Genomic DNA, 11606 nt, shown 5'->3' with positions numbered 1-11606 from the left:
CTCTGGCTCTGGCTCTGGCTCTGGCTCTGGCTCTGGCTCTGGCTCTGGCTCCGGCTCCGGCTCCGGCTCTGGCTCTCCGCGCCGGGCGGGCGGGCGGGCAGCCCGGCACTTTCCTTTTCGGCGCGGGGAGGAGCGGCAGCTGCGCAGGCGTTGCTCGCACCCTGTTGATTAGTCAGTGCTGGGATGGCGCTTCCTGGGCCAGGCGCGGCGGCGGCGGGCGGCCCCAGCCGGTCCCGGGGGGCGGCGGGAGCAGCAGCAGCGGCGGCAGCAGCAGCGGCAGCGGCAGCAGCAGCAGCAGCAGCGGCAGCAGCAGCAGCAGCAGCAGCAGCGGGCGCCCGGCGGGCCTCCCTCTCTGCCTAGCCCCGCGTGTCCCGGGCGCCTGGCGCGGAGCGAGCCGCGCTCCCTGCCTCCCTCGCTCCCGCCGCCCGCCCCGCTGGCAGCCGCCCCGCCGGGTGGGAGCACCCCGCCGGCGCTGCTTGTCTGGCTCCCTCCCCTCCCGGGCCGGGAAGATGGACCCCGGCCCGCCGCTGGGCTGCAACCTCAAGGACGTGAAGTGGAGCGCGGTGGCCGTGCCCCTGGACCTGCTCGTCAGCACCTACCGGCTGCCTCAGATCGCCCGGCTGGACAGCGGTGCGTGGGGCGGGGAGCGGGGCCGGGCGGGCGCCGGGCTGCGGGCGGGCTGCCGGACACAGTCCCGGGAGCGCCCCGTGCCTCCCGCGGCTCCCGGGAGCGCTCTCCCGCGGTCCTTGAATTGGCATCTGCCGCTGCCGGGGCTCGGTGCAAGGCTCCGGCTCGCCGCGGGGTCCGCGCGCTGCTTTGCACCAAAATATCTGGGTAGAGTGCCCCCGTGCCCCCTCCGTGTGTGCGGAGGGCAGCTCGGTGGAGCCTGTTTGCTGTCAGCAGCCTGCCCCACTCAGAGAGGTCTTCGCATTCCCAAATTAAGCGTGGAAGGGCATTTTCAGCACTGGAGAGCCGGTGTTTTGGTGAAGTGATGCTGCAACAAGGCCAAATAAGAAGGGCTACTAAATAGCCAAATGGGCTAAATCCCTAGTGTTACAATTCCCTAAGAAAGCCACGGACCTGTAAAAAAAAAAGAATAACGTCAGAAACCTTTACAGTCTCCAGATAACTTTTTATTACAGTTCACTTGGGTGCTCACCTGCCATTTCCAAGTCTGCAGCTTTTTGTTTACTCCAGGAAATATGAATCGGGTCCGACAGAACAGCTATGATAGCAGCGTTTTACCTTTCCTAAGTCCATGTCTTGGAAAGTAATGTGTTGGCACAGAGAACTAGGGAAATATGGGAAATCTTTTATAAAAGCTCAGATAACTGCTTTGTAATAATGTATATGTGCATTGCTTGGTAGCTCCATGAAAACTGTCCAGCTCCCTAAAGGAATGCAGAAGATAACTCACAAATTGGAAAAAAATTCTAGGCTTTTAAATTCATTAGCTTATGAAGTCACCATATACTCTATGACATAATAGAGCGGTTCTTGATTTATCAAGTTTTGTATTGATTTGAAAAGTTAAAAATGAGCACAGGCATTGTCCTCTGTTACTCCTCAGTGTACAGGTCAAGACCAAGGCTGTTTTGTTACTTAACTGCAGTTTCCATAATGCAGTGATGATTTTTGACTTTGCCCCTGGATTATGCAGTATTTTTCCTTTCACTCGTAGTGCTTCCTCAGAGCTGGCACTCAGGAGCATATTAAAGAAAAGCTTATTTTGCTTTTTTAACTGCATCTGCCTGTTCATCATACTGTCGAATGTATGTTGTCCTGTGAGAGTGGCAAAGCTGGTGTGTTAAGGAGCTCCTCGTGGTAACACCTTCTGTCACTAGGAACAGCTAAGATGGCCTCCAGTCACTGCACTTAAGGCCGTCAACTTACTTGAGGCTCCTGGCACTGATTCAGGCTTTAACAGGACGTATATATTGATGATTTATTAATTTCCCTCTCTGTGTGTTATACCTCCCAATCTCCCTGCTCCTCTTGTCTTTCTTCGTTGGAAGGCACCTGAAAAAGCTTTGTGGGTAGAGAAAGATTATGGTTTTTGAAGCAAGCAGTTGTTGGGGCTTTTTGAGGGGACTCTTGTGCTGGAGCTGTTGATGGGAATATGCCATAATTGTTGGGGAGACAAAGATGTTGTGGTTTTTGTGCAAAGGCTTTTTTGTCCCATGTGCCACACTTCAGAGCATATGCACAGGCGGGCGGATGTAAACAGACAGTCCTGAGCTCTTCTGCCCATGCCCTGAGATGGCCAGACATGAGGCAGCTGTTGGTGTAGGTGTCCTGCAGTAGTGGTTCAGCCCTGCACTAAGCCCTGCCAGGAGGCAGGCTCAGGTAGAGCTCTGTGTGAAGGGCTTCAGGTTGGAGCTGGTTTAGATCTGCCCAGACCCAGGCTCGTGGGTCTGGTTTTGCCTACTCAAATGCACGTACTTTTAACTTTGTGCACTACAGATGGCAGACAAATCAATATTTTATAAAGAACACAGACGCCATCGTCTCAGGGATACAAAGATAATGCTTTTCCTTCTTCCAAAGGAGGTTATCTTGCAGTAAGAGAAAGCAACCATGAATCACTGCATAGCCTTCTAAAGGAGGAAAGTTGGGAATGTGCAATGCTTGTGGAATTGACTGGAGCACAGGCTGTTGTGGGGTGGTTGCTCTGCATCCCTGTTCTTGTCTTGCAAAGTTAACAAGTGGAGCTCTGTCAGAGAATCTCTTGATGCAACACTGAAGAAAATAAATGCAGAGTTGAATCCAAATCTGTATCATCCAGTGATTAGGAGGTTTAAGACTACCTCTGTTAGCAAAGTAGTGTCTTGTGCCAGTTTTATCAGGTGTGCTTCTTATCTTTGGGTCAGGGTTTGTTTGCACAGAAATGACCTCACGTCTTCTTCAGGTGCTGAATTCCTCTCCAGGTCAGTGGAAGCTGCATGTGTTTCATGCTGTTGGAAATCGAACCACCTGTAGATGTCTGTCTTCAGTCACCTTTTGATTCTGTGGTTGGCCTCTGTCTGTAGCAGCAAGCTGTTTCTTGGCTGTTGTTTCAGTTTCCGTGAGGTTTTGTGAAAGTCAGAATTTGTTTCTTCTGGCAGACCAGGGTGTAGGAGAGGATTGTAAAGCTGGAGTTGTATTTTCTTCAGAAGATGCCAGTCTTACTGTGTTGTTTCTGCATTTCTTAATGGAGTTTAGCACTTGGTGGATAATGTTCTTAGATGACACCCACACAAGATCTCCAGTTTTTCACTGTTGCTTCACCTTCTGGCCTTTCAGTATGAAGCAGAAGAATGGATATGATCAGTTCAGTTTTATTCTTCGAGCTTGGATGTGCAGCTCCTGGAAAATTGCCCTTAAGTAATTCAGTTTGATTTCTTGACAGGATGAAGTTATGAAATATTTATGTGGACTAAATTTGGTCCTCTGCTAAGAAGGGAGGGTTTTTCTTGATGGTATGGGAGGAAGTAGTCTTTTGTTACATCAAGATATAGTTGGAATTAGTTAGGCATTCATGCCTGCCTTATCCATCAGAAATGATAAATATGTCAACTTCTGGCGGGGAGGTGGTCCAGAGTTTGAAAATCTGAAAAACTTTTCAAGTTTTTGGGTTTTTTTTGTTTTTTTTTTTAAATTTTAAGACTGGTGGTGTTTTCAGGTTATGCTTTTGGATGCTGTTAAGTCATACATCAAATTTTGTTTGTTTCAATGTGTTCATGTGTTTTATCGTTTTGCTGGTCAATATTGTTGTATTAATTGAACAAATAGACCAAGAAAACCCAAACCTGTCACTCTTGAAGGAAGCAAATGGGTTTTATATGGGTCTTTTTTCCAACCTCCATAAAAGCTTAAATATTTCTAGATGATAATTCAAATACAAAATGCTAAAAGAGAGCTAAACACCCTTCCAGAGAAAATGCATGGACTTGATCTCATGCTGTGGAATTCACTGAGTGGGCTCTTTCAGATGAAAAGAAGCAGGACTTGAAGAGCAAGAGAGGAATGAGCTTTGTGCTGTGTTTTTCCTGTCCTCCCCCCCCTTCCGCCCCCTAGTCCTGATTTGCATTGTCACAGTTGAATCCCACCCCAGTGAGAGACTTGTGGGTGGGTGAAGTGGGGAAAAGATTTTGCTCTGGGAACCCGCAGCAGAAAGAGATCTTATCACAGTGTGGTTGTTGAAACAGGGCAAAAGGTGAGCATCGCTGGCTTGTGAGAACCAGGGCTGCACGTGAGGCTTGGCTCAGCTCTCCTTGGACCATCAGGAGAAAAAGCTGACTGTGAAGCTGTGACTGTGTCTTGTTGCTAATGCAGAAATGGCGTCGTGCGTGGTGATCTCAGGGCTTTAAATTTCTGATAATTATTTTTCTATGGATAATTTTGGAGGGTAAAAGAGAAATGCTGTCAAGGTTAATATCTGGAAAATACTGCTTTGCATAGAGCTGAGCTTTAGGCCAAGCTTTTTTTTTGTAAGCTTACTGATCCCTTCAGACTCGCAAGAGCCTGTCATTCTTTTTCTTAGTGGAACTCCCTTTTTCCCAGACAGTCTTGCTGTGCTTTCACAAGTAAAGATCAGCCTTTGCTTGTAGGTATTTTTTACTCATATATTGGATATGAACTGAAAGAGTTCATAGAAATTCGCAGTTTGTGTACAAAGACTAAAGGTTAGGGGATTAAAAGGCCATGTGGTCCTCTGTTTTTATTTACTTTTTCCCTCAATGATATCTAAGAAAAAAAGAAATGTGTCCTGGTGCTGTTGGGGTCAAATATAGTGGCACTTGACCTCAGCTCAGAGAGAAGTGATTCCCGACTGTGCATGGTGGGGAAAACATCCTGAACTTTCCTGCAAGGGAGATGATGGATCTCAATGAGCCACTGAGACAGTGAAGGAAGTGCTTCCTTATCCATTGTAAATGTGCTGTAAGATGAAATGGCAGCATTGGAGGCTATAAAGAGAGGAAAAATCTGTAAAATGGGTAACAGATTTAAAAGGTGATTTTCTTCTTTCTTACCCTAAGGTGAACTCCTGTGCATATCAGCAATGGGTGAATAGTGAGTTCGTACTGCTCTTGCTCCTGGGGACAAAGGGATTTTGTTTAGTTTTATTTCAGGTTCTCTTTTTCTCTTCCATTTCAAAACTTTCTCATGGTGACAACTGTCTACCTCAGTCATGTTCAGGGGACTATTGTTCTGTTCAGCACATTACTGTAGAGCTGATTCCAGTTCTGGAAACTAAGCACCCTCACATCTTATCAAAGAACATCATACTTAATAGAACAGCGTGGCTGTGTACATAGTGAAAATTTTGCATTGCGTCACTCCACAAATGCGGGTTATCTGTGCAGCTGAACAATACTTTGAAACCACAGAGACTTATTCTTTAAAGGTCTGAATGCTGCTATCTGCGCTTTAATTGTCTTGAATGACCTCCTTCTTTTGAGAAGCTAGTGCAGCGTGTCTCTGCAGTCTGCTTTTGAATAAATCTTTAAAAGGCATCATGTGGGAGTAGGGCAAAGCTTTTGAACGGACCAAGAAAGAGGTTTCAGATATGCTCAGACCCTGGGCAATGCCCATGATCTGATTGCCCACTGGAGGTGTGGCCACCTTGTCCACTGAGGTGTGGTAGGTGATAGTTCTTATGTATGGGGCAGACAAGTGTCTGATTTGAAAGCAAATATCCTCAAGATACGTTGTATCCACATGGCTTGATTTTTTTTTTTCCTTCCTGCTTTGAAACTGTTTATGCTGTGCGTTCTGCCATTAAAGAATAATCTCAGTAGCATCAACTCCTTGCTTCCTCGTCTTTCTACCTTTACTCTGCAGTCTGCTGTTTCCATCAAGACAATTGAATGAAAAAAACAACAGGTTGCCACTAACCACTGCTCCTGGGTTTTTGTTTTGGTTGGATTGCTTTTTTCCTTTTCCCCTGCTGGCAGAGATGTGTTCCAGAAACATTTTCGAGAAAAAGCTTTTAATTCATTTAAAACCTGCATCTACCAAATGGTGTCCTGTGAAGATTTTCATGTCTTTCTGGAGATGGACGCCAGTACCTCAGGAAAATCTGTTCCCAGGAATACCCTGGACTGCCAGTGAGGTAGATAGAGTTCAGCATCATACCCATTTTAGTAGTGTGTATTGTGTGTTCTTAGCCAGAAATTTGAACCCTTGGTAGTGTGTTAGGGCTGCTAGAATGGCAAATAGTTACATTGCTCTTATTTCTTGCGTGCTTAATAAATGTTCATATTCTTCTCTGTTATTCAAGGTGTGAAACTACTAGCTCTTTGTTTCAATTTCTAAAGTTTTGACTTTGTGAGGTGAAGCCTTCATGCACATAACTGGAAGAACACTTCCTGGATAATTACGTAGTTCAGGTATTGAAGGTGAAATACCACTAGTCTTTTCTTAACTGGAATTCAAGTGCTATAACTTTAAGTCCACGGGAGTTTTTCTTTCTCCACCACCTCCTGCCCCCCCATTTAAATTGCATTTAACTTCCAAATAAAGCACAAGATACACATAAAATCTAAGGCATTAAGGTGCCTCAAACAGTTTGACTAACTCTTAATCTTAAATGTGGTGTAATGAATCATAAGCTGCTGTTGCAAGGAATGGCATAAGTCTAGCATAGGAAAGAAGGGCTTCGTTGTTTTCTGCTTTGTCTGTAAGTGCTGTTCTGGAACTAGGTGTTCCTGGCTTCGGTGATTATGTGAACTGGCACTCCCTGTAATGCCCCAGCAAAGGCAACTATGCCAAGATGAAGTGCTGGAGAATATTGGACAGCATGGTCTGGTGCTACAGGACTTGATGGAAGTTGTGGGAAGAGCTGCAGTGTGTTCCAGTCGTTCCAGTGGTGGTTTGTCAGAAGTAAAGGGCATGGGTGTTGCTGTATTTCCTTTTGGCATTAGGAGTAACAAGTTGGTTGGATTAGGGAAGCTTAAGTCTCTCCCCTATAGGAAAATATTCATCATCTTAGTGTGGATTGCATATGACTCAAAACCAACCTTCATAAAACTCCATGAGCCAATGTTTCAAGTCTGAAATTTTTTGCTTTTAATGATGCTTCTCTTTGGAAAGAGTTTTACATAGCATTTGTGGTTTGTGATTTTCATACCATTTGCAGTATGAAAAACTTGTGGAGCTAACTTCACTGTGCCTCCACCTGTAAGCGATGTCTGCTCGTCTAAAGGGCTTAGCACAGAAATGTAAAATTGAGGTGTATAAGCAGATTGAAGAGTGTCTTTGCTGGGGATCAGAGCCACATCTGCACTGCAGTCTCTGAGGCCATGTGCAAGTCGGCATAAAACTAATAAATCACATCTTTGCCGGGGCACCTGCGTGCTTGGCTGAGGCTTTGCACCAAGGAGAATAGCTGCTGTGTCTCAGTATCTCCTGTACTGCTGCTGTGTGATGTATTGCCCTGCCAGGCTTGGTGCTGCGTGCTGGAGGGGGGGTGAGGGAGAGGAGGGTCTTCCTGGCACTGGGGAGGCTGTGGAGTCCAACCTCCTCATCCTTCAGGTTGCCTGTTATGTGGAGGGAGATGCTCCTGAGACTACAAAATGCAAGCTGAGTGGATCAAGCCACGATGAAGATGTGAAGTGCTGAGCAATAGCTGCCAGAGCTGTGTGTTTGGGGGGCAGGGGGGAGTCCTGTGCCAGGGACTGCAGATCTGCACACCCAGGCAAGAGCTGATGTGCTCTCAGCAGTGGAGTGGAAAAGCAGCAAATCTTGTTGCAGTGGGGAAGGTCACTTGGAGCTTCCTGGAAGTGCAGACCTTCAAGAAATGCAAAATTACTTGAAAAGTGTCCTTTTTGGTTTGGGGGTTTTTCTCTCAGGATGTTATAATCTTGTAATCACAGAGAACTTGGATGTGTGCATGTTTCCTTGGTTTGTGAGAATGTCACTGGGCTTCTAAGAGAACCAAGAATAAAGATTTAAACATGGTCTCAGAGGCTGGAAGATGCCCAAGAGCTCAACCTGATGAAGTTGATACTGGAATTGCTTCATATTGGGGCTGAACCTTAGTGACTCAGATGTTATATAAAACACAACATGCTGCAATTCTGTTTGTGAAATGAGTAGGGAGAACATTGTGGTGGCGACAAGGAAGTTGGGGCATTTCTCCTTACAGTCCGAGCTGGGGGAGTGGGAAGAAAAGCTGAGTAAAGAAGTAAAAGCCCCTTTTGATGGGCCATTATGTACCATGTGCTGCTTTGCTTTCTGTCTTGGTGCCCTCATGGCAAAACATCTACCTGGCATGGGTAAGGACGTGGCTCCATGGGTGACAGGTTTCCAGGGACAGGCTGGGGGACTGCAGCTACTGTTTAGGGGAGCACCAGCCGCTGGCTGGGATACAGTGTGGGGGTGTGCATCCTCCAAAGGTGACACGCTGGACTAGAGGCTGTGTGGGGACACTGTTCTGCTCTGCAAGGAGGATATGGGCTAGTTGCACAGAGAACAGAGATTAACCACCCCAAAGAGAGTGAATAAGCCTTCACTCTGTCCTGAGGGGACAGGCTGTGCGCCCAAGACTGACCCAGGTGGAGGAAGGTCCCTGTGTGTACCATAAGCTGTCATTTCAGAGCTGCTCCTGACTCGGTGTTGTGCTGCCAGGGCTGTTGGGGAGCACTGCGTGAGCCAGACTGAAGCAGAGCATGTTTGCCTTGCAGCTGGGTTTGTAACAGCTATGCAGTCTAAATACTCAAGTTACTAACTTCCAGGAACTATTTCCAAGTAGCCCACAAATGCTTGGATACCCCCTCTCCTGTGTTTGTTTTTCAGTTTGCAGCTTTTCTGTTGTGGTGGTTCCAACTGGCAGTTTTGCTTATTTGCCCCACTGAATGCTATTCTTGTTGCTTCTTGGTACCTCACCATCCTGGAGATGAAGGAGGGAATATTGGGGTGGAAAAATGAAGGAAACTTTAAGGAGGGGGAGGAAAAAGGAGATCTGTGCATAAGTGCCTCTTCTTGTCCAGCTTTCCTGTTGCATCTTTCAGTGTGTCCCTTTAGGGCATGGTGGGTTCAAGGAACCCTTGGCTCCAGTCTGTGTCATTTGTTCCATCCCCCAGGCGGCTGTCCTGCACTTGTGGGCTTCCAGGAGGTGTTGCAAGGTTATCTGCAGGGTCGCTGTCAGGTAAAACCCCCAGTACTGTCCAGCAGTGGCAGAATGGAGCAGTGTGGTGTTCGGCTGTGCGTGTTCCAGGAGGGATAGCTTCATATGTGCTACCAGAAGTGAGAAAGCAAGCAGGGGAAGTTACTTTAGGCATTTCTAGAGACTTCAGTGTTTCTGGTCACTGGGAGCAGAAGCTGGAATTGCAGCTCACTGCTGTTAGAAGGAGCTGCAATTCCTTCCCTGCTTCAGAGGGGTGGCTGATATCAGGGCAGAAAATGTGGGATCTCCCCCTGTGGAGTCCTACACTTTGCTGTTGACATGATGTTTTGTATAACTTCAATGAAGGGAGTTTTGCTGGCAGGACTCAGATGTGAATTGATAGGTTTTGCATGTAATGCTTCCTTTTCTCAGCCCACACTGATTGCTTGCTTGACCTAGAAAATGAGTGGGAATGCTGTGTACTTGTAAGAATAATAGTAATCCTTGTCCGTTTGTGATATGATGCGATGAGCCAAAAGGACAATCTTAGGTGTATAGCCTTGCTGAAAACTGGCTTCTAAAACATTTGATTATCTTGCTTCTTTCTTAATACTTTTTTGTTTAGGCTTCTATTTATTCAAAGGACAAACTGCCCCATTTCCTTTTTGAAGGGGCCACACACACACGCATAGAGTTAAGCTGAGATCTTACCTGAGTTGCACTTAGGTAATTTCTCTTTTTTTTTTTTTTTCCCTGTCTTAATCTCTGAATGTAAAGCAGAAAACTCATAGCAAGAAAATATAGAAACAGCACGTGTGACTCAGAGAGGTGAGAGGGCTCAAAATACAAAATGTAGTTACACAGACGTGTTGCTGCAGCCCCTGCACTCAGGATGTGGCTGCAGACCAGCAGCAAAGCTGTAGCAGCACTGCAGCCAAATGTAGAGCAAGCTGGAGGAGAAGGTTTTCCTTTTGCATGTCTTATGGGTTGCAATGTCAAATATCATTTGGATTCCTGTCAATGTATAACAAAATATCTTAAGACCAAATTGCCTGTGGGCAAAGATAAATGTGCCCTCAAGGGGAGAGTGAGGCATGATGGGCTTTCTTTGTTCACTCTGTGTTCTGCATGCTGCTTACCAAAAGTAGAAGCCTTCCTTTCCACAGGAATGGGGTTTTTTGGGGGGTTTTTGTGTGTGCCTTCTTAAGGTGTTAGAAAGGTTATCAAAGAGCTGTTATTCACTTGTCCCTTATGTTTCAATAAAAGCAAAACCATTCTTTTTATGCCTTAAAGTGTAGATTTCTCTGAAACAATGGAAATAAATTGCATGCAGGATTAAGACTTTTTTTGTTCAGAAAAGACGTAGGGGCTGCTTTGATTGTGTTCCTCCTGTTAGCATTCCCATATTACTCAGATACTGTTCCAAGATGTAACCAGACCAAAGAGGTGCCTAATTAGAGTTGAACATCCATACTTCTGTCCCTGTACGCAGTCAGCCCACGTTTGAAGAGGCATTACCCACTTATTAGTGCTACTTGAATTTTTCCAGGTTGAGCAGAAGGGATGCCTTCTGCTGGGTGGATGAAGCTGAAATGCAGAGGCAGTGGTAGCTCCAGCAATCGGGTGCCATGTGTGCACAGTCCATTAGTGCCCGTTCGTACTGTGAGGGCATGGGGAGGTGGACCAGGCCACTGGGCAAGCAGCCAGGTGACAACCCCACTTCACAGCAGAGCCGAAATTCTGTTCATTTCCAGCTGTTTTTATTTCATCCTTAACCCAGGCTGCAAGAAGGATGAGAGACAAATTAAATTGTAATGGTGAGTTCTCTGAAAGCCAAAGAAAACCATGCTTGAGCAGCTCCTGCGTTTGGGCTACTTTATTTTTAATTGGGAGCTTATCCAAGATGCCCCAAGTTCAAGCAGGGATCACTGCTGTGCAACACAAAGTGGCATAGTGTCCCTTTAGGACTTGGGATGTATAATGAGAGGATAGAGTGTGTTTACTTGGATGCTATTTTAAAATATCATCTAATTATAAATAACTGTCAATGAGAGCTCCCCAGCTCTCAAGCTGTGCCCAGGAAAAGTCTGAATGAATAGGCTGTTTCTCCATCTGCCAGGGCAGAATCTGGAATCAAATTCTAGCTCTTAAATCCATGAGGTTGGTAGGGTTAAAATTTTCTTCATTGGCATCCCAAATCTGGGGAGGTTTACCCAGCCTTCCCTGACCACACTCCCAACCACTGCCTGTGACTTGTGCAGCAGCAAAGGAGTGCAGCTGCCTCTGGCTTGATCAAATGAAGCAACCATTCTGTATCTGTGCTTGGAATAAATAGGAAGTCAGTACCAGTGGGTTAAGTGCAATGTTAAATGCTGACCTCCCACCTCTGAAGTATTAAGCTTCTCCAGCTGGGCACCTGATGCTAAAGAGATGCTTGGAAGTGTGTCCTCCAGTGGACCTCACAGTATTTATAGACACATCTGAGCAGGAGCTCTCTAGAATGAGGAATGCCTGCCTC

At 46.3% G+C, this 11606-nt stretch overlaps 1 protein-coding gene across 1 annotated transcript in view; it reads left to right on the top strand.

Moving 5' to 3' along the window:
- Nucleotides 1-267: 267 nt before the first annotated feature.
- The window catches only part of GAREM1 (GRB2 associated regulator of MAPK1 subtype 1), a 102415-nt gene continuing 91076 nt past the window's right edge, over nucleotides 268-11606 (top strand). Inside the window, exon 1 of the mRNA XM_048286720.1 lies at nucleotides 268-630. Coding sequence (XP_048142677.1) covers nucleotides 510-630 — 121 coding nt within the window. The 5' untranslated portion in view covers nucleotides 268-509. The remainder of the gene's footprint in view (nucleotides 631-11606) is intronic.

Source organism: Corvus hawaiiensis, chromosome 26, assembly GCF_020740725.1.
Source record: "Corvus hawaiiensis isolate bCorHaw1 chromosome 26, bCorHaw1.pri.cur, whole genome shotgun sequence".
Classification (NCBI taxonomy): Eukaryota; Metazoa; Chordata; class Aves; order Passeriformes; family Corvidae; genus Corvus; species Corvus hawaiiensis.
Note: the sequence above shows the minus strand (reverse complement) of the source record. Positions and strands in the feature narration are given on the sequence as shown.